This window comes from Xylocopa sonorina, chromosome 12 (assembly GCF_050948175.1).
Source record: "Xylocopa sonorina isolate GNS202 chromosome 12, iyXylSono1_principal, whole genome shotgun sequence".
Lineage (NCBI taxonomy): Eukaryota > Metazoa > Arthropoda > Insecta > Hymenoptera > Apidae > Xylocopa > Xylocopa sonorina.
The window spans coordinates 10096970-10116238 of NC_135204.1; the positions used below are offsets into that span (position 1 = coordinate 10096970).

At 51.5% G+C, this 19269-nt stretch overlaps 1 protein-coding gene across 1 annotated transcript in view; it reads right to left on the bottom strand.

Moving 5' to 3' along the window:
• Positions 1-8571: 8571 nt before the first annotated feature.
• Hbg2 (alpha-glucosidase) overlaps positions 8572-19269 on the bottom strand; it is a 79718-nt gene continuing 69020 nt past the window's right edge. Inside the window, exon 2 of the mRNA XM_076905831.1 lies at positions 8572-8581. Within this exon, the coding sequence (XP_076761946.1) occupies positions 8578-8581 (4 nt within the window). The 3' untranslated portion in view covers positions 8572-8577. The remainder of the gene's footprint in view (positions 8582-19269) is intronic.

A 19269-nucleotide genomic window follows, 5' to 3' on the forward strand; every position in this document is an offset into this window, starting at 1 on the left:
TCGCGTCGTTTACAACGCGACCACCGTTAGGATTCTCTTTGTTCTTGTGGTTTCGCGTAAACGCGTTGTATACGCGAAACAAGTGCGCGGTGTTTTGTATCCAGGTAGAAACGAGAGCGCAATCTTTCGAGGCGAAGCGTTGGTTCCGCGTTCAACTCGTCGATTCAACGTGGACGAACCGTCTGCAGAGATGATCATTAGATCGGGTGCAATCTTGAGACGCTCGAAGTTCTCGCGTCGGGAGGTACAGCGCAAAGAAATGCCGCTTTTGTTTAATGAATATGCATAGCGGGCGGTTGAAAACTTGAGAAAGTTTTATTTACCTGGACTGAATATACAACGGGCGGAATTGAATTTCGAGTCCCATTTTCATTAACCGGCGGAGGCGTTTGCTCGAAACGGAGCCGCATTTTGCCGGAATTCCGCCGGTGAACAGTTCATTTGTGTCCCCCCTTACGCGTTTTCATTCCCAAGGGAGAGACGGGTTTGTCGGCCGTTTACGCAACGAGATTTATTCCTCGAGTAATTGGCTTGTACACTTGGCTGCGACGGTGGTAGGGCGTAATTTCCGCGATTGTCCTATCTACGCGGAGACAGGAACGCGGCGGCGATTTACCGTTCGACGCGAATATTTCGCGAAAAATTGCCCACCGTATATCAGCATTATGTAAAGAACCGGGTTGGTGTTCCGCGGTGGAAAACTTTTCATCGTTTAAAGACCATTGCGGACCGGCCCAGTCGTTGGCCGCGATCCAGATTGCGTCTTAAACGGAGATGTTTCTTACGACGGAATTGCCCCGTCGAGACGCAGAAGTGGCTGCTCGATTTCGAGTGTCTCGCGACGGATTAACGAATTAACAGGCTCCACGGTTACTATATTCTCGATCGAAGAGGAAGCTCTCCGTGGAACCGGTTCTCTTCGAACGATACGATCGTCGCGTACAGCGCTACCTAAACCTTTCGATTCCTTTTGAAAATCCCGGACAAATCGCTTCCAGTTGCGCGTAACGGTGAGACGAGAGATCGCGTCGCGACCGCGTCGCCTTTCCCACCCTCGAGCCGGAAAGCGTGGCGTCGGGACGCTCGATCAGGAACCCGATCGCGCGTGTCGTCGGGCGTTTGTCAACCCACGGAAGCCGGTTTAAAGCGGACCTAGTGACAGGACCATCATCGAGGGCGGCTCGCTTTACAAAGATAGATCGAACGCCGCGACCCGAGGGGATGATCGACGAGCAGTCGGACGTCCCACGATATTCTACGCGGAACTTTCGGTGATGTATAATACGCGAGGAGACAGACAGAGAGAGAGAGAGAGAGAGAGAGAGAGAGAGAGAGAGAGAGAGAGAGAGAAGAGAGAGAGAGAGAGAGAAGAGAGAGAGAGAGAGAGAGAGAGGAGGACGGCGTTCAGTCCATCGTGGAAACGGATCGTGCGGAGAAACGGGACCGAAATCCTGTGTCTCGATGACGGATCCTCGTCTTAAACGGTACTGGGATTCCGCGTATCACTCTTTTCGCACGAATAATGTCTGTCTCGGTACGTCGAACACCGGTGACGAATGTTCGATCAAGTTTGTCGACACGGGAACAATGCTTCGAAAGGGTCTGTTTGAGCGACTCCACCCCCGCCCTTTCCCAATCTGGGCTGCTAACCCGATGCTCCCCGAGATACGGTTCTTTGTCAGAGGGACGAACACGCCACACACGCTGATTGCGTCATTGTTTTCCGCGACTACCGATGGAGTTATCGAGATCGTCGCCGGTTTTTTTCTCCTTTCTTTTTTCGACCGGTGGCTGCTTTTTTTTCTTCTCTTTTTTTTTCTACTCGTCGGGAAACCAGCCGCCGCGACGGCTCTTTTTTCCTGTCCCTCCGTCACTCCCCACTCCCTGCGCCGTGAAAAGCTTCCACGGTGAACGGTGGAAAAATTAAAGGCGTTAGAGAGTTTCGGGGCGCTCGTCGTTTCCCGAGCGCGGGGTTAAACTGTGCCCCACTGTCGCGAAACTCTCGCGTGGCGTTCGACGAATTATCAAGGGCTTTCAACGCCCGCGATCGTTGGCAACTGTCAGCAGGAAATCGTAGAAACGATCGTGGAATGCGAAATTAAGCGAAAGTTAGTGGACACTCGGCATAGATTGGTGTTAGTTGAACGCTGTCTTTAATTCGCTCTCTAGCTCTCTGTTTCGTCTACGCGATAATTCCGAGATTCTCCCAGCAGCGTGTAACGCGGAGGCGGAAGTTGGCAGGCTCCTCGAACAGCTTGGCGACCACTTAAAGAGGCGGACCCGTCGGATTGCCGGTGGATTCAAGCGGAATGAGGTGTTCAGCGGCGACGTCTCGGTTTTCTTGAACACTGCTAAGACACTGCCGCTGTCTCGTACTGCAAGAATTCCAATTAACTTCGTCGAGGGTGACGACAGGTTTGGCCAAGTGGAAACTGTCTTTGTCGAACAAGGTTACCACCACTCACGTACACAGCGGTCTCGAGATTTCGCGCGCGACCCTCGATCCCTACACCCCGTTCTACGTACGTTTCGCACGGTTTATCAGAGATTGTCGTACCTTCAGCGGATGGTGAATAATTCTTTTCTATATTTCGCCAGCCAGGCGAAATCAGGCGAACTTTTGCAAAATTCACGCGGTGCCCTCGGGGCTCGCGGTTGTTAAAACTAAAGGATTCACTTTCAAGTTCTTTGAAACGTGCCCTCATACAAAATTCAAGACACTCCCTCTCATTTTGTATACCTTCCAGCAAATTTCACCGAGAATTCTTGCGAGGGATGATCAAATTTCATGTTCCATCGGGTACGCTGCAACTTTCCTTCGCGAAACAGATTTCCCTTCGATATCTGAAACATTGCCCTACCCTCCCCACATTTCTTACTTTCGAATTCACTTTTCTCCAAAAAAAAAAAGGAACACTGGAGAGACGAAGAAAAAAGAGCACCTGCGCGGAACGTGTTCCGCTCGCCGTCGTGAAAAACGAATCCCAGCAATTTCGCTGGTACGGCGGCCCTCTCGATCTCCGCCTCGAATCTCCCGCGATATACTCCGCCGCTATGAATAACATTTTTTTTTCGCGCGAGCTTCAGATTTTTCTCTTTTCGTGGCACATTCGGGTCACGCCGTTAGCGTAGATGGCTCGTAGCGATTTCGAGCGTTCGCGTCCAATTGCCGGGGGAAAACCCTTCGCGCAAGGAAAACAAAAAGCTCGCATCGCGCGTGTTCTTCGCGAGCACCGCGGACGGAAGTCGGCGAGTTAGCGGCGCGATTAGAATGCTCGAGGATACTGCGTACGAGCCAAGTGAAAATGCTCGCAGCGGAGGATATGCATCACCGAGCCGGTGGAGTGCGTACTCCATCGGTCTGAAAGCCGGCGTTGCTGCGAGGGCCTCTCGACGGAAGGCGGAAGTTTCGCGAGCAGTCGACGCGCTGCCCTCGCGTTCGCTTCCGTCCGCGAGTTCTCCCTGGATGTTTCACCGCGGAACACGTGGAAAACAAACAAACAAAAAAATAATACGAGTCGTCATCGTCCTCGCTAAAACAATACCAGGATTTACCAGCTCGCGTAAATACACTGCGACCGATGAGAGCACCACCCTTCGCCTCGTAAACCATCCCTGGTCTCGATCTTTACCCAACCAGACAGATTTTCCCAGGATTCTCGCGGTAAGGAAACCGACGCGATCCCCGCGGCGGTACGGAAACGGTTCGATTGCTATTCGATTTCCAATTTTCGCGTCTCCTCTCGCAACTCATACGTCCGTGTGGAAGTGTAAAATATACCACAGCGTATGCCGTGAGCTGAACATTTTTGTTCGACGCGATAACGAACGTTTAAGAACGTCGAACATTGAAATAGACGCGTCCGTGTACGCTAAGTGGTCATCGTTTAAAGTTAGCATTAGCCGAGCAAAACCAGACCACTTTCCCTTGCACCGTTCGAGCCCATCGAGCACGCGTGGCTGGTCGACCGCGATAAAATAACCACGCCGGCTATTATTTACGTGAGTCGTTAAGCAGCCTCCGACGGTGGGCGAATGAAGGGTCGTCGGTTGCACCGGAAGCGAGAAATTGAATCGTTCCTCGAAGGAAGCTCATTCGTGACCGTAATCACGCGTTTCGTCTGGAACGCGTGACACGATCGCCGCGAGCCAGACTCGCGACACCCGTCCGCGGGACTTCGGACGGGCCGTTTACACGGTGAAAAGTATACAGGACCGTCCCAGGGTCGTTCACGTGTTCGAGCGAACGCCTCGTAGACGGCGAAAGGTGTAATTTGCAGTTACCACTCTCCCGGCAAGAATAAACGTCAGCAGTTTGTCTGCGAACGCTACTTCTCCGCGGGAACTTGTAAAAGTGGATTCCACTTTTGGTCGACGCCCCTCAATTATAACTCTGAAACGGCCGGGACGAGAGTGAGACACGTACCGTCCTCGGAATCGCATGTTTCCCGCGCGCCCTCGCCGTATCATTTCTGCCCGGCGTGATTTAACGCCCGCCTCCGTTTTGACAACCGAGAGAACCGTAAAGGAAACGTCGGAGCGGCGAAGTTTGTTTTGGAAGAACCCGCCCGCCGATTCTGGCAGGCCATTTTCTCGGCAACGGCCGGAGAACGGATAATTCCTCGCTGGATTAAGTTCGTTTCTCTCTCGCGCGATGATGGAGGGAACGAGACTGCGCCGTCTGTAATCTGCGCAATCGATACAAAACAGCGGCGGCAAAGTGTACAATTTACGAATGAGATATATCTGTATAACTGCCGTCCGAGGGAAAGAGAGAAAAGGGAAGCGGAAAGAAAAATGGACGACAAGCCCAGCGGTTGATCCGTGTAATCCACCCGTGCTATTACTAGTAGCCTCCGAATAGGCTAGCTTAGCCTGGGTTAGCCTACGATAGACTCGCAGTAGTCGTGGTCGTTATAAATCAGCCGTGACAGGCGAGAGTCGGTGCTCGCTGGGACCTGTATAAGATACAAGCGAGCCGTACGTCCCGCCAGCCTCCGCTTCCCAGCCTGCGTCGATTGAATCCGAGGGGAAAGTTCAACCGCGGCCGTGGCGACAGTGGATTTTAATCTCGCGGACGAAATTACCGTGACTTTGGGGCAATTACGGGCGCATCCGAGGATGTGACAAATCGTCCTAGTTCGAGCCCGGCCAATAACTTGGACCTCCCCGATATAACTCCATTAATAAACCAGATTAGAAGATTACAAGTTTAACTCCGGCTGCCGCGTCGGTCCGATGCGGGGTTTTGCGCCAAAACGCGAAATTTATATGCCCGATCGGGCACGTAAACCCTCGCGAAGTGCCACTAAAACCCGACGCGCGAGTTCGGAAAAAAAAGAGAGAGAAAAGAGGGGCGCGGAGGGAAAAAGTAAAACCGAAAACGAAAATAGAGGACTCGATCGAGTTCGACGTCTGTTGTACTCCCGACGAATGAACAGGAAACGGAAACGAGCGACGGCGACTAAATAAAATGCCGCGAATCGATACGAACGTAGAAAATTAATCCCCCCGTCGTTGGTACGGGATGGGGGTTTGAATCAGGCCAGTAATCGTAACAGCCGTTTTCCGTCCGATGGGCCCGCGTGACATTAATTATCGCGTAATGCAGTGTGACACATTATCGCGTAAAGGGGAAATTATGAGCATAAAACGGCGGGGTGACAAAAGAGTCAAAGGGATGGCCGACAAATATTTTCCGTGCTGGATTGCTCTGTACTCGTGAGCGTGGATGCCACCGGACGAAATGACAGTTTTAATGAAACTCAATGACTGACTTCCGGTTCAACGATTTCATGGTGAACGTTGGATAAATATCTCTCTCTCTCTCTCTCTCTCTCTCTCTCACACACATTGTCCCGTTCTCGTTGTCCCCGATCGCTGACAAAGGGGATCAAAAGCAAACGTGGTAAAAGGGACACGGGTTACGGGCAAATATTATAATCATTCGTCACGAAACGTCGTGCGCAACGTCGCGTCCGTCGTGGCTCTCTGGTTAATGAGTACACCCGACACCTGGCCATCGAGTGGGAATTGGTCGCGCGCCGCGCGATTTTATCGGGCAGCGGGCGTTTTTCGCGAATTAGAATGATCCCGGATAATTAAACGGCTGGAAACGTCACGCGACGCGTATCGCCGTTCTACGGGAGCGCGTGCTCGCGATGCGTTACTTCAATTTTTCACTCCCACGCTAATTAAAATTGTCACTGGCAGAAGCGAAAGGGGAGAGGCAAAAAAAAAAGGTACAAATTACCGTGGGCGTCGGGTATCGCAAAGCTTTGTAAATCGAGCATACCGTGTGTTTAACGAGACACCACGCGCGCGACCCCTTCCCCCAGCTGGCAATCGAATTAAACATCGTAAACGCATTGGCGTGCTCCAACGACGGACGTAAAATTTGATTACTCATAACGAAAGGTGTGTCAGATTGTCCCACAAAGATAATCAGCACCGCGGCAGGGCTAACGAGTTTACGTAATGTTCCAGAGTGTAGTAAACGCGGTTCGGTCGCGGAGATGTTGAGGCAGATACGTTTCAACGCGTCGCGACGGCCACGAACGCTAACGAAGTTCCGCCAGTTTCTTCTCGCGTTCCAACGAGTCGCATAAATCAGGGGGAGCGTTACGTAGCGATTCTAATCGAATTTTTCGTCCGCGGTAACCGCGGGATCGTGTTTGCAGCGAGTCTGTATAATCAGCCGCACCGCGATCGAGGCTCAAAGTCGTGGGAAATACAATCGCGCAACGGAATATATCTACCAGCCATCGACAGAGTATTATACCAATAACAAGCAACGCTGAGCAAACATGTCGTACCCTGATCGGTAGCAGGCGAGCAGAGGCGGAGGGGTTATTGGCTGGCTCGAAACGGTAGGCGGCATTGACGCATAAATACATCGATAACCCGCAAAACTCACCGCGTTGCAATTTGACCGGAACGGTGTATCGAAGCGGCGCAGTTGTCAAATGCAAAACGTTTAATCGTGGCTCGCGATTGCGCCTCCGTGGCTGATAAATTATCGATCAACTGTCCCCGCGATCTTCCTCTCCGCACGGACGGAGAAAGAAGAGCGACGCGAAATTTTTATCCGCCAAAAAATTTCCGCCAACCCTTTTAAATGAAGCACGATGGGAGGCGCGAGTCATGGTCAGAGAGATAAGGCAGGACGGTTTACCTACGTGACCATGCTCCACTCAGACTATTAGACCGGTTTCTGTTCAGCCGCGGATGTCTGGTCGGTTCTGAACGTTGCCCCGGGAACTCGCTCTTCCAGGTTGATTTATTTACCCTCGTCTCGGCGCGATATTAAATTATCCTTCGTTAGAAAGTAGAAAAGGAAGTACAGCGGAGGGGAATCCTTTGACGTTCTTTAAACGGCGGTCTGGTTCGTGTCGTAACTGGCCGATCTCGGTCTCTGGTCGCGTCCCGCGCCATCCGCGATATTTCACGCGAGACCTAAATTATCCCGCGTCGCATGGAAACCGAGCGTGCACCGAGCGAGAAATTTCTTTTCAACGCTGGGGAGGTTAAAAACGCACGTTCCGCAATTAAAGATTTTATCGGGACCGAGCCGGCCAGGAAAAATTGCGAACGATCGTTCGACCCGCGGTGAAAATAAAATAAAAAGAACGGCACAGAGAGAGAGAGTGAGAGGAAGGGAGGGGTTGATAGCCGAGGGAACCGAATAAGACGAGGGTCGCTCGAGACGCGAACGGGAAGTGCGGCGGAATCGAAGGTGTACCACCCGTCGACGTTTTATTGCGCGTCGTTGCATGCGATGCACTCGAGCCTTCGGCTCGATTCAACCCCTACCCACGGGTACGAATCGGTTCGCGGCACTCGTAATTTGTTCGGCGCGCTACCGGGCGCGTTGATCCCCAGCGCGCCTCCCAGAGAATTCGGAGCTCGACGCCGCGAGCGGCCGATTCCAGCGAACCCCCGAGACGGATCGTGGCGGAATGCGCCTATAACTCGCTCGGCTAACCGCGTTTCTCAGGAAAACGTATTTCATAGCTCACGTGCGCACATGCATAATGGAGGGAAGCGATCGATCAAGATAAGGCGAAATTGTATCGCAATAAAGAGGAACGCAGCGAGCGGGGCGAACGACGTGCATTCGCGGTGAAACGCCGCGCGCTTAACGGGAACGGAAAAATATCCTTGGACGGCCGCGCACGCCGTTACCTCCCGTGGAGGGTGGAACCCTTTCATTCGAAATTACCGCCCTCTCGTGTTGCGTGCGCGTGCTCGGATTATCGTACACCAGAAATTGCCATTTCGTGTTACATGTATGGAATTACAATTATTCTTAACTGCGAGGGATCTGTGTCCGTAATTTTCGGGGTAATAAAAATGCGCGAGGGGTTCCCTCTCGGGTTGCGATCGCCAGGGGAGTTTCGAAAAGCTTGACCCGCATTTTTCACCAGCGTATCCCTCGCGCGAGCTACAAAATCAGCTCTGTTTTTCGATCAGTTAGTCGTCGGCAATCGAGTCAAACAGAACTCGAAACGCAACGACAACGTACGACTGTCACGGTGCGGCGGAAGGGTGAGCGTCCGTGTAACTAGTTTACTAAAATTAACTAGTTTGCGCAGTAATTAGCTCGCTTTGTATCCCCCTAATACATTAACTGATAATTAACTGTTTCACGGTTCGTGTACTCCCGCTGCCAATAAATTCTTTCGCCCTCGGAATCGGTCACGTTTGCGTTAACCTCGAATTCTGCGCGAGGAAATATTTGCGCCCCCCCCCCCCCCTGAACCGCAATCGGAAAATTTCTTCGTCCCAGCGTCAGAGAGCGTGCGTTTGATTGAAAGGACAAATCTCATTTCCGAGCGCGGCCAACGAATCCACGTCGTTCGCGTCATTCCATCTGTCGCGAGGCGAAAAGAAAATTGGACGAGCACGCGGACACGTGTGTCCGCGTTAATCCCTGAATCGAAACCCCTCTCGGACTAATTAGCCCCCGATCGAATCGTTGCGCGACACGACAGCCTTTTTTTCGAAAAATCGCGGTGCGTAATGCACGTTTGCGAGATCCTACGATTTCGCAGTATCGGATTGAACGAGTTACACGGGATCGAGCAGCGAACGGCCAGATCGTTCGACTTCTCGCGCTCGCCGAACTTTCCCCGGACGAGATTGGCCTGACTTGTTCACCGCTCGAAACGGGAACCATGGCTCGTGAATTGTATCGAGCGCTGATATAGCAGTGGCGAAATAATGCCGGTCGCGTCACCGTCTTCGAATCGCTTTTCGTCGATGTACAACGTCGAGAACGGAAGACGTCGCAGAGTTGTACGGCTAAGCGATGCAGCGAGAGAGCACCCTTACCCAGAACTATCACGGACCATTCCACCATTGTCTAGGAATCTACGATCGAACAGAGAGTCTGCGAGACGTTCTAATTACTATCTCGCATGCTTAAAACTTGGATCGTTGAAAGGAAGAGAGAGTGAGAGCGAGAGAGAGAGAGACAGATAGGTACACGCCGAAGAAGCGGCAGGAAACGAAACGAGAAAACCTCAGAAGAGCATCGATTCGAAAGGCGTTGAAAATCGTGGGACTTTGAACAATCAGTGAAACAGGTTCCGCTACAATGGACCCCGGGCATTGTTCGGTACGCTCGAACATCTGGTTCGTGAGCTTCTCGTTCGAGAGCAACGCGGCCAGTGTTTCGATTCTGGCGACCCGCCGGACACGAGACTACAATTGATTTCCACCAGCTCGTACCAGACCACCGTGTGCGCCCGACAGCTTCGGATTTTTCGTTTATTTCGGAAATTTACCGCCCCGCGGTTACACGAGGCTACACCTCCTCCTGGCGGGGCTGTTGATGGTTGATACGAGGGGGCCCGGTTCGAAACCGAGCGAGGGAACTTCCATAACGGAACGAGGATTCTTCCTCCTCTGCTATTTAATAAACTAAGTAAATCCCGCGTTAGACACTGCGAGGGAAAGTTTTTTCCACTAGTTCGTTTAACGGCTTATTTTAAGGGCTTGTCTTCCAGCACCCCATTTCGAAACCCTTAACCACCCTTCTTCTCCTTTTATTGCGAAATGAGTTAGACGAGCGGAAAAAGTCCGCCTGTTTAAGTTTGGCGGAACTACCGGTTCCTGGTGGTGAAATACAAGTTTAATACGTTCTTCCCACCCTGCTACCCGGAAGCGGGTTGTTCGAGTGGCACTATTAAACGCGCGTTTCGACTACGACGAACAGCCCCGCGCGGACTCTTGCAAATCCCGCGAACGTCTTATCGTGGAAAGAAGTCCCCGAAGGAACCACCTTCGCCAGGTGACTGGCGAAATCGTATCACGAAAGTATTAAGCCAACTCGGCCGCAGTTCCGCCGCTAATACGCTATCTAAATGCTGATTCTTTCAAAGGTTCGTTATTTGTTGTAATTCTTCGCTTAAATTGTGCTTAGAGAAAGTTGGATGCGTCCCAAGCACACGACGGGGTAGGACACCTCTTATTTTCAGTTCACCCCGTTACGAGTGATCCATGACCTTCCTGCAGGGTGTGGCAACGCCGATCGTAGCAGTCGAACGTACGTTTCGTCGTGTACGACGAGATTTGTTCGCGAGACGTTTATTTGTTCGTCGAAAATATGAATTTACATCGCGGAGAGAAGTGACTTCTGATTCGATTTTTCGCTTGGAAAGTCCGAAAAAGAATGGCACTGGAAAAGTGACCTAGTTACGATGAAAGTTTCCCGAAATTCAGCCGCAGTTTTCGTTCGTAAATCGGTAAATACGCGTGGGGAACGCGGAACCGAAGGAAAACCGGGATAAAGTAACGTTCAATTTTTTGCCAGCCCCCGAGGATACCGTAAAAGTGCCAATAATTGCATTTACTTGTTACAGGGCGAAAGTAGAGCAACGGTTGCGCGTAATTAAAACCGGAATTAATCGAAACGTCAGGCGGGCCGGTCTGCTATTGATCATGACGATCGTTTATCGGTTACAGAACGGTAACAAAGCGAGCCTCGTGATCAAACTTCGAGGCAAGATTAAATTGTTCCGCCAAACGTTGCCCTTTATTCCACTTCGATGTAATTCCGTGTATTCGCTGCGGCGAACTCTTGAATTTCCACGTCGCCGTTTCCACCGTCCGCGTGTCCATGCGATCTCGCGAAAAAGAAATTTACCGAAAATTAAAATCTCGACTGAAAATCACGCGCGACGAACGCGAAACCAAAGCAAGTAACGCGACTGTCGCTAGTGCAGAGCCGCGCGATTTTTAACACGATTTACAACGCCGCGACGCAAGCCAATTCCCACCGCCAACTTCGGAGCGAAGTTTAACTCGGGTGGAATGGAAATTAATGCTCGTTGAACATTGGGTTCTCCAACGTTTCGGTCGCAGAACGCGCCGCATCGAGCCTCGACCGATACAGAACCGTGGCTGCATTTCGCTAAATATTTTTCTTGCCAAGCTGATCATCGCTAGCGGCCCTGGAACGGATCCGTTCGCCGATTATATTTCCGGAAGATGCTTCACGCTGGATACCAATGTTACCGTGAAACCTCTCCAGAGTTGAATTCCCGATGGGAACGCGTTAAATGCAGATCGTCGATCGTGATACAGAGCGTGAAACTCCTCGTCGCGGTATCAGAAGTATCTAACAACAGGCGACAAAATCTAACGTTCGTTAGAAACGAAAAACTCGCGAACAGTCGCGTTTAACGTCGATGGACAACATCCGTTAAGCGAAAGAATCTCTCTGTTCCCGATCGAGCGAATGGAAACGCGTTTCCAAGACGAGTATAAACGGAGCTGTCTGAACGTGAACGCGTATCGAGAGACCAGCGTCTAGAGCAACTTCCCCGAGCCACGTGTTCCCTAACAATGAAACAAGTGGCTTAAGAGGTTGAAAGCTCCGGCTCCATTATTGTCGGATAAACCAGCAGCCCGCCTCGTTGCTTCGGGTAGTCTCTCTTGTTTGCGCGAGACATCGACAATACCGAAGCTTCAGCTATTTGTCCGTTTCAAATGTCTATTGCCAGCAACCATTGCTACTCGAGCCACCAGGGCTTGTTGTCCGAACAAATTCGTTATCATCGTTTATCGTCCCCGCCCCGAGCATTAATTAATTAATACGGCGTCTAATTAGCGGCGTCTATCAACCGCGTCTCGCGGAACGTTCGCGGAGGAACCTTGGCGTTTCACCGCGACGAACGAATGGAATTCGTACCAACCCCGTCCGACGAACTCCCCGACTAGTTAGCAGGTCGGTATCGGGGTATTAATTTTAATTCGACCGTTAATTGCTCGTATTAACGCGGCGCGGTTTCGCCTCGCGCAGCTTATCACTTGGCGCCGCTGCTCCATATTCGCTAATGCTTTAACGATGCCCGGCGTCCGTTTAATTGCCAACCGGGCCAGTCGTTTCAATATTTTAAAACGGCGTTCGAAACGTTGAACCCGTTCCAGCCGTTTCGTTGCGCGATGCTCGCAATCGGAACGGGGCAGCGTTCCTGGCGAATACAACGCAACCTAACCCGGGGATAGGCCAGCAGCGCCGACTGATATATCATCTTGGCGCTACGTCAAAGGGAAGCTACTCTGCTTACCGTCCACGTTGTTACATTTACCTCTGGAGACGTGGCTAAAACCAACAGAGGACCCGCGTACCCATTGTCCCGCGAGCGGAGTCGCGTACCCGTATATTTCATCACGCTTATTACCAAGCATTCTTGCATCCACGTCGCAGACGGCGCATCTTGCCTGGGTCCAGGCGGATCCGGTGCGCGCGCGCGCGCGAGCGTGGCCCACGTTCTCGTCGGAATCGCAGACCGGCTACGAGATAAGCAAGCGTTCCAGTAAATAGAGGCGTCTCGGATACCACCAGCGAGGAGCACAGAACCGAGGGAAAAAGGTTTCTCGACGCGCGTCTACCCTGTACGCTCCTCGAAAATGACTGATGGAAAGTTTAAAGTGGAAGAAGCGAGAGGGCGGGTGCGATACGTTTGCCGATCTCGATCGCGAGCATTGAGTTTTCGTGCGCATCGCTGGTTTCTCGACACAAACGAGCTGTGCATTCCGCGACGTTGGGACGAGGGAAAGCCAATGGGGTCACCGATCTATGGAGATCGCTTCGTCACGGAGAACGACGCTATCCATCGCGTCATCGAGAGATCCCGCGATCCGATCTGTCGCTTCTTCCCCGCTCGGTTTTTGCTCGCCGGACTTCTGATCCGGATGAAAGCTTCGCTCGGAGGATTTATTGCAGGTCCGTTTTTTTGTTACTCGTGCTTCCACGAAATCTACCGGGGACCTAGGGTTCGATGCAATATTTATGCGGAACAGTGGAGGGTCTCCTTTTTTTAAACGAGCACGGAATCGGGTCAAGGAACGGTCCTGCATCGGAGATACTCTATAAATTAATTTTTACTGGAAAAATGGCGCGGGGTCTCGTTATTTCGCTGCTTCCCGTCTTGCAGCCCAGTATCAATCACTTACAAATACAATAGCTCGCCTTATACCAGAGACTTTTCTTATCCGCGAAATTAGAACCGCGGGAGATCATAAATTACTCGTCAACGTAGCCCGAGCTGGCAGCCACCGATTCTTCTTCCCGTTTATCTCCTTCGAGATACTCTTACCTGTCTCTTTTAAAACACGCGATGGAAACGTTCAACTTTTAAATCCTTGTCCAGTCTACTCGTCGTCATTTTCCTCTCTTTCTCCCTCCCTCTTTCTCTACCATTTCTCCTTTTCCTTCCGTGTTTTCTTGTTTCTTTTATTTTTTTTTTCTTTAACCTTTTAAAGCGAATAAGAGCACTCCGCGGAAAGACCGCTCGTTCGATTCCAGCCGCGTTTCAGCCGCACAATCGTGACTTTTCTCACGGGCGAGCCGCACGAATAACACAGGCCTCGGTTTGTAACGAAGCGAACTGACCTCACCCCTCGCAAAAAAGGAAAAAGAATCGCGAATCGCTTGGGCGATGTACAGACACACAATGGGTCGTCGTTCCATGACGCGTGCACTATTTAACGAGTTAGCCGGGGGCCTAGGCCGCCGCGAAATCGTGTTTACCAAGCGTTCGTAGCCGAGTTCTCCTCGGGCCGATACTGTGCCTGCCTGGCTGCCCCGTTCGTATCCGCGGACACGAAAAAAGAAACCAGAGCCACCAACTGCGATGCGGAGCGTGCTACTTTCGCGGCATTCACCCAGGCCTGATCGATACGGAGGCCGTGACACTTGCCGTGCAGCGCGAACCAAGGATCGTTTCGCGTTCGCCTCGAGCTACACGTCGCTCGACGCTCTTTACAGCGATGTCGACCGATTTGAAAGCTGATGGAAACCTTGAGTCGGCCGAAAAGCCTCCCTTTTTCCTCTCCCTCTGCCACGTACTGTCTGCATCGCGATACACGAACGAGGATAGACACTCGAGCAGCTGAAGAAAAGTACTCGCGAAGTATGCACCGTTCGGGGGGAGGGGGATGTACATTTTGGCGTTCAGGGTTACCCTTTTTTAACGGGACAGACGATAATCGTGGCGATAGAAAGCACCGCCTGCCACGCGCGCAGAAAAGCTACCTTTGTGCAAACATTGCGTGACGTCAAGGTTAAAGTATACGTCAGACTCGGTGTGTAATTATTATAATGCATCTATATCTGGCTCCGGTATCCAATTTCCAGGGTAATCTTAGTTGCACAGCCCAGCCTGGGTAATCGTCGCGACACGTGTTCATATCTGATTGTAGCGGTTAGTCCCGATTCGATAAGCAGCTTACGTGCCTCTTCCGACACGCCCACGTGGACCGTTCGGCTAGCCACCCTGCAGGGGACCTCGAGAGGGTCACGGGGAAGGACGAGAGGAGACGAAAATCGCTGGATCGCGTTTCCCGATATATCCATCTTATTTTCCTTCGAATAATCACCCCCTTGAAATTTCCCAGGAGGGTGGCCGAGAACAGCCGCCGTCTGAAACGTCCCCGTTTAATCTCTCGCGTACAAGCGCGCAGAGGGCCGCGAGCGCAGTTCGCAGCCGCTCGAAATCCCCGCCAATTAATTCGAAACATCCGGGGGAGCTCGGCACCGGTGGGACGCGGAGAACAACCCCTGGAACATTTACGAGCGCGTGCGCCAGCTGCGGGCCGGGGCGAAGACACGCGGACGTACGCGTATCCAGGGTCCGTTAAACACCGGGAACAGGTCGTAAACTCGAAGGACCCTCCCCCCCCCCCCCTTTTAGTCCCGGGCAGGGCGCACGGCCGACCACGGCCGCGAGGGTGTCAGGTGCCGTTCGTTTCCTCGCTTTACTTCGGCACCACCCTTACAGCAGCCAGATAACGCCGCTCAGAAGCCGCTTGTCATCGGCATTGTCGAGATATTTTTCGAACGTCGCCTGCCACGAGATACCCGACCACCAACAATGCCCACCCAACCCCCTATTTCTTATCGTCCCGTTTTCGCCTTAGCGATCGTTGTTCCCCTTTCGCGCGGCCCTCCCCGCGGACGCCTCGCCTTCCTGCTAGCCCAGGCGCAGGTGACGTTTAATACGATACCGGTAAAAATATATTACGCCGTGTACCGGCGATGAACAGTCTTTAAAAATCTATTAGGAGGGTTGCCGCGTGGAAATAACGCTGGTACGGATAGGGGCGCGACACGTGTGAATCGAGGAATCTTGGAGGGTGTCGAGACCCCAGTGGCCGTCGAATCGGTACGTGGAGACTGTTGGACGCGTCTCGGTCTGGGATCAGCTCGTAAACGTCTCGCGCGAGGATCTCATTGTCGGATAGAGAGCGCGGCTGTGAATCGTGGGACAAACTTATCTGGGATTCACTTTGCCGGTCGTTGAGCTGAAATTGTAGGAAAACAGAGGTCGGTTTTCCACGGGAGTTAATATCTGTCGCGCGTTTAGAGGTCTCCGGAGACGTCTCGGGGTATTCTACGGGATCCACTTGGCTCGACGCTGCCTCCGCCAAAGGAGACCGCGTCCGCGTGATTACCGAGAGATTGCGATTTACGATCGGTCCAACTACGCGACGGCAAATCCCGATTTTTGCTCGTCGCGGAGCCAACTTTGCTTTACGTCCCATCCGAGCTGGGACGTGTGAAACGAAACTTCCGCGTGCGTTCGGATGCGCAATTTTGGTTAACCCTCCGAACGAATCTACGTATAAACTACCCACGCGTAAGAGGACGGAACGAATTTCGAGGCGGAAAAGCGTCCCGATAGAGCCAGGATCGCGTTCGATCGGCTCCTTTCTACCGGGGTGCGTGTGTTTCAATGGTTAAAGGTGGTACGCGAGTGTCGCATTGCAGTGCTCTCATCCCTAAAATTGGAACTTGTATGCAGCCAGAAACGACACGACCGCTAGACGCAACGGGCTCGCCGCTGCGAGGCAACGTCCCCATAATTTATCGTATTTCGAGCGTAAAATCAAACTGGTTTCGTCGCCGAAACAGCTTCTGGCGTTCGTGTCTTTCGACGCGTATTTAAGAGCCCGAGCGGTTTCTGCCTAATCGGTCAAAATCGCGATCGCACTCGGATCTCTTTCGGATAGCCGCCTGACGTTTAAGTAGCTGCTAGTCGAAAGCCACTAAAAACTTGCCCGGAGCAGCGGGAAGTTGCCGCGATGAATCAAGTTTCTTTTCCTCGAGGCCAATATTTGTCGATGACGGTTCGAGTGCGCCGTTTCCCATCAGAACTTTCAGGCGCAACCCGAGCGTTCTTTCGCTGTTCCGCTGGTATTACACGCTGGCACAATAAACATTATAACGAGTCCGTCAAACTTGTCGAGAGATCAAGCTTTGTGAAAAAAAAAGCTCGAGCAACGTTCGTCGACTAACAGATTGTTACGGAGTTTAGGTCGGCAGGGGCCATTTCGCTCCTCGGCGAACGACCACCGTCGTCACGTTTTCGATTACCGAAGTCTGGAATGATTACGTTCTTACGATTGTCCCATTTCGTCGATTCCGTTTATCGTCGAGAACGGGAACGTTTCGCGTGAACTAATACGTTGTAATTTCAATTAACATGACGGATTGAGAATATCCATTTCGCGGTGAACGCAATTACGCGCGGAAAGTGATTAATATTAATTCGTCGAACGTTACCGCATCCGCACTCGGTTGATAATAATAATTGGCTTAGCAAACAAATTATTAACCTAACTAAGCTCTCTGCCATTTCAATAACGATGCCCCATATTGTGCGCGTAACCAAATTTCGGGATGGTGATGGATCGGCGCGCGCGGTCGAAACAATGCCGATCGTTCTCCTTCCGGGTTGCTGCGCTTTTTTTTCCCCACCCGCTCAGGCGAAAGCTCGCGCGCGTGGTTTGTAATTCGATAATAATTACGATATTGATGTGTTACGGCGGGGTAAACGGAGATACGGAATTCCTCGGATATCTATTAAACCAAGGTTCGCGCTGCGATCCGATTTACAACGTAATCCGTGTACGAATGTGATGAACGAAACCCACCGTTTCCGGTTATATTTTGGAAATTATAAAACCAGCAATTTTCCGAAGTGTACGCCGGTTGCTAAAAACTTGGGGAGCTTTTACTCGGAGGAACACGAAACTTTTACGAAAACTGCTCGAATGGAGTCGAGAAATCTACAAACTCCGGGCGAGTCCTCAGCGGGATGCAACTCCTCGGGTAAGAGGATTTCCGAGGGTAAAATTTTCGTATTTGCAGGATTTCTTATTTCTCGAACGCAACTTCCAGTCAATTTACAGTAATGCGAAGTCCCGTCGGAAGTAACTTCGTTCGCAAATCCCCACTCGAGTTAATGAAATAACCAAACTCCACTCGAGCGGGCGCGTCGCGATATTATCCGTTACAAAACGTGTCGTCTGTAAAGGGTCGCGAGTGTCCCTTTCGTTTCGAGGCGACTTTCGAACAAGACCGTGACAGAGCATCGCGAAATCCCGCTCGAGAACTTCATTGAAATTCGACGTGCCATTAGATGGCAGCCAGAATTTTTATCAGTGCCGTTAGCTGCTCCCGAACGCTCCCCGCGGTAATAACCTCGGGTACTTTGGAATTCGTGCTATAAAAAATCGATAATCCTACGATCTTGATGAGTCGAACATTCTATGGAAAGGCATTGCTTTCTACGAGGACGCCGTAAAAGTATCGCGCAGTAACGTGGAATAGCTGTACCGTGTTAAAAAGTTTTTTTCAGAGACCAGGCTATAAATGAATTTTAGCTGTTCCTTATCACGCTTTTCGACTTGAACTTCCTCGTGAGAACACGGTCAGATTCAAATCTTCAAAGATAATTTCCACGAGAAATGGAATTCGGACGTCGCGGTAAACGGAATAAGGAATAAATTGGCGGTCGCGTTAATTAATATTCATAGGTAACGCGCAACAAATAGGAGGGCCGCAAGATTACCGGCCGCGAGATCTTGAATCGACCGATTCTTCACGCGTAATGGTCCGGGAAAACAATTACGTCACGAGATACCATCCACTCGGCTATCGCGCACGGCTGTTCGAATAATGCTAGGAGCAATTAATTTTTTCCACCGCCATTGTCTTCGGCCGCGACTCGAAGAGTATCATTATCCACGTCGCCTTTTCTCCGTCCCGAGAACGGAATATGCTTTCTTCCACTTCAACCCAGCTCGATCCCTCCGCAACCCCATGGCGGAGGGTAGTTTCCCGGCGTTAGACGATTCGTTAGACACGTGGCTGGTCGCTGGCGCCGTTTCTTTTCGAATTTCAATCCTCTCTCCCACGGTTTTTCCGCCCCATTCGAGTGTCCCACATAGATTTCATTAGCGGACACGCTCGGCTCTCCAATTTCACCGGAACGATCGCTCGACGACGTGCGGCGCGGAAAAACGGCTCGAAGGCGATGAAGACAAAACTTGCCGATCGAACTTTAGTAGCACGCGTCGACGATACATCGTACGAACGATGGTAAAAAGAGTCCCTAGCTCTCGCGGCGGTTTCTTTACCAGAGAATCGTCCCATTGTCAGGTGGAAATTTCTGTATCGCGTGACCAGCCTTTATTTCCCGGTCGCAGCTGCGCGAATTATTACGTTCGGACGCGCATTATTCGGTGATCGATTACGATTCTCCCGCTTGTTCCCTAATCAATATTCAGTGTCACAGGCGTGCCATATTTTCGAGAAGCACCATCCGAGGGTGCCTCGACTTTACGGCTATTCATTCTCCGGCTCGAATAACTGGAACGTTCCAATTCCCGCGTATTCACAGACCATTTCCTTGGTGTACGTACCACCCATTCGATAAATTTATCGTTACTCGAATCGTTTGCCTCGCCTCTGTC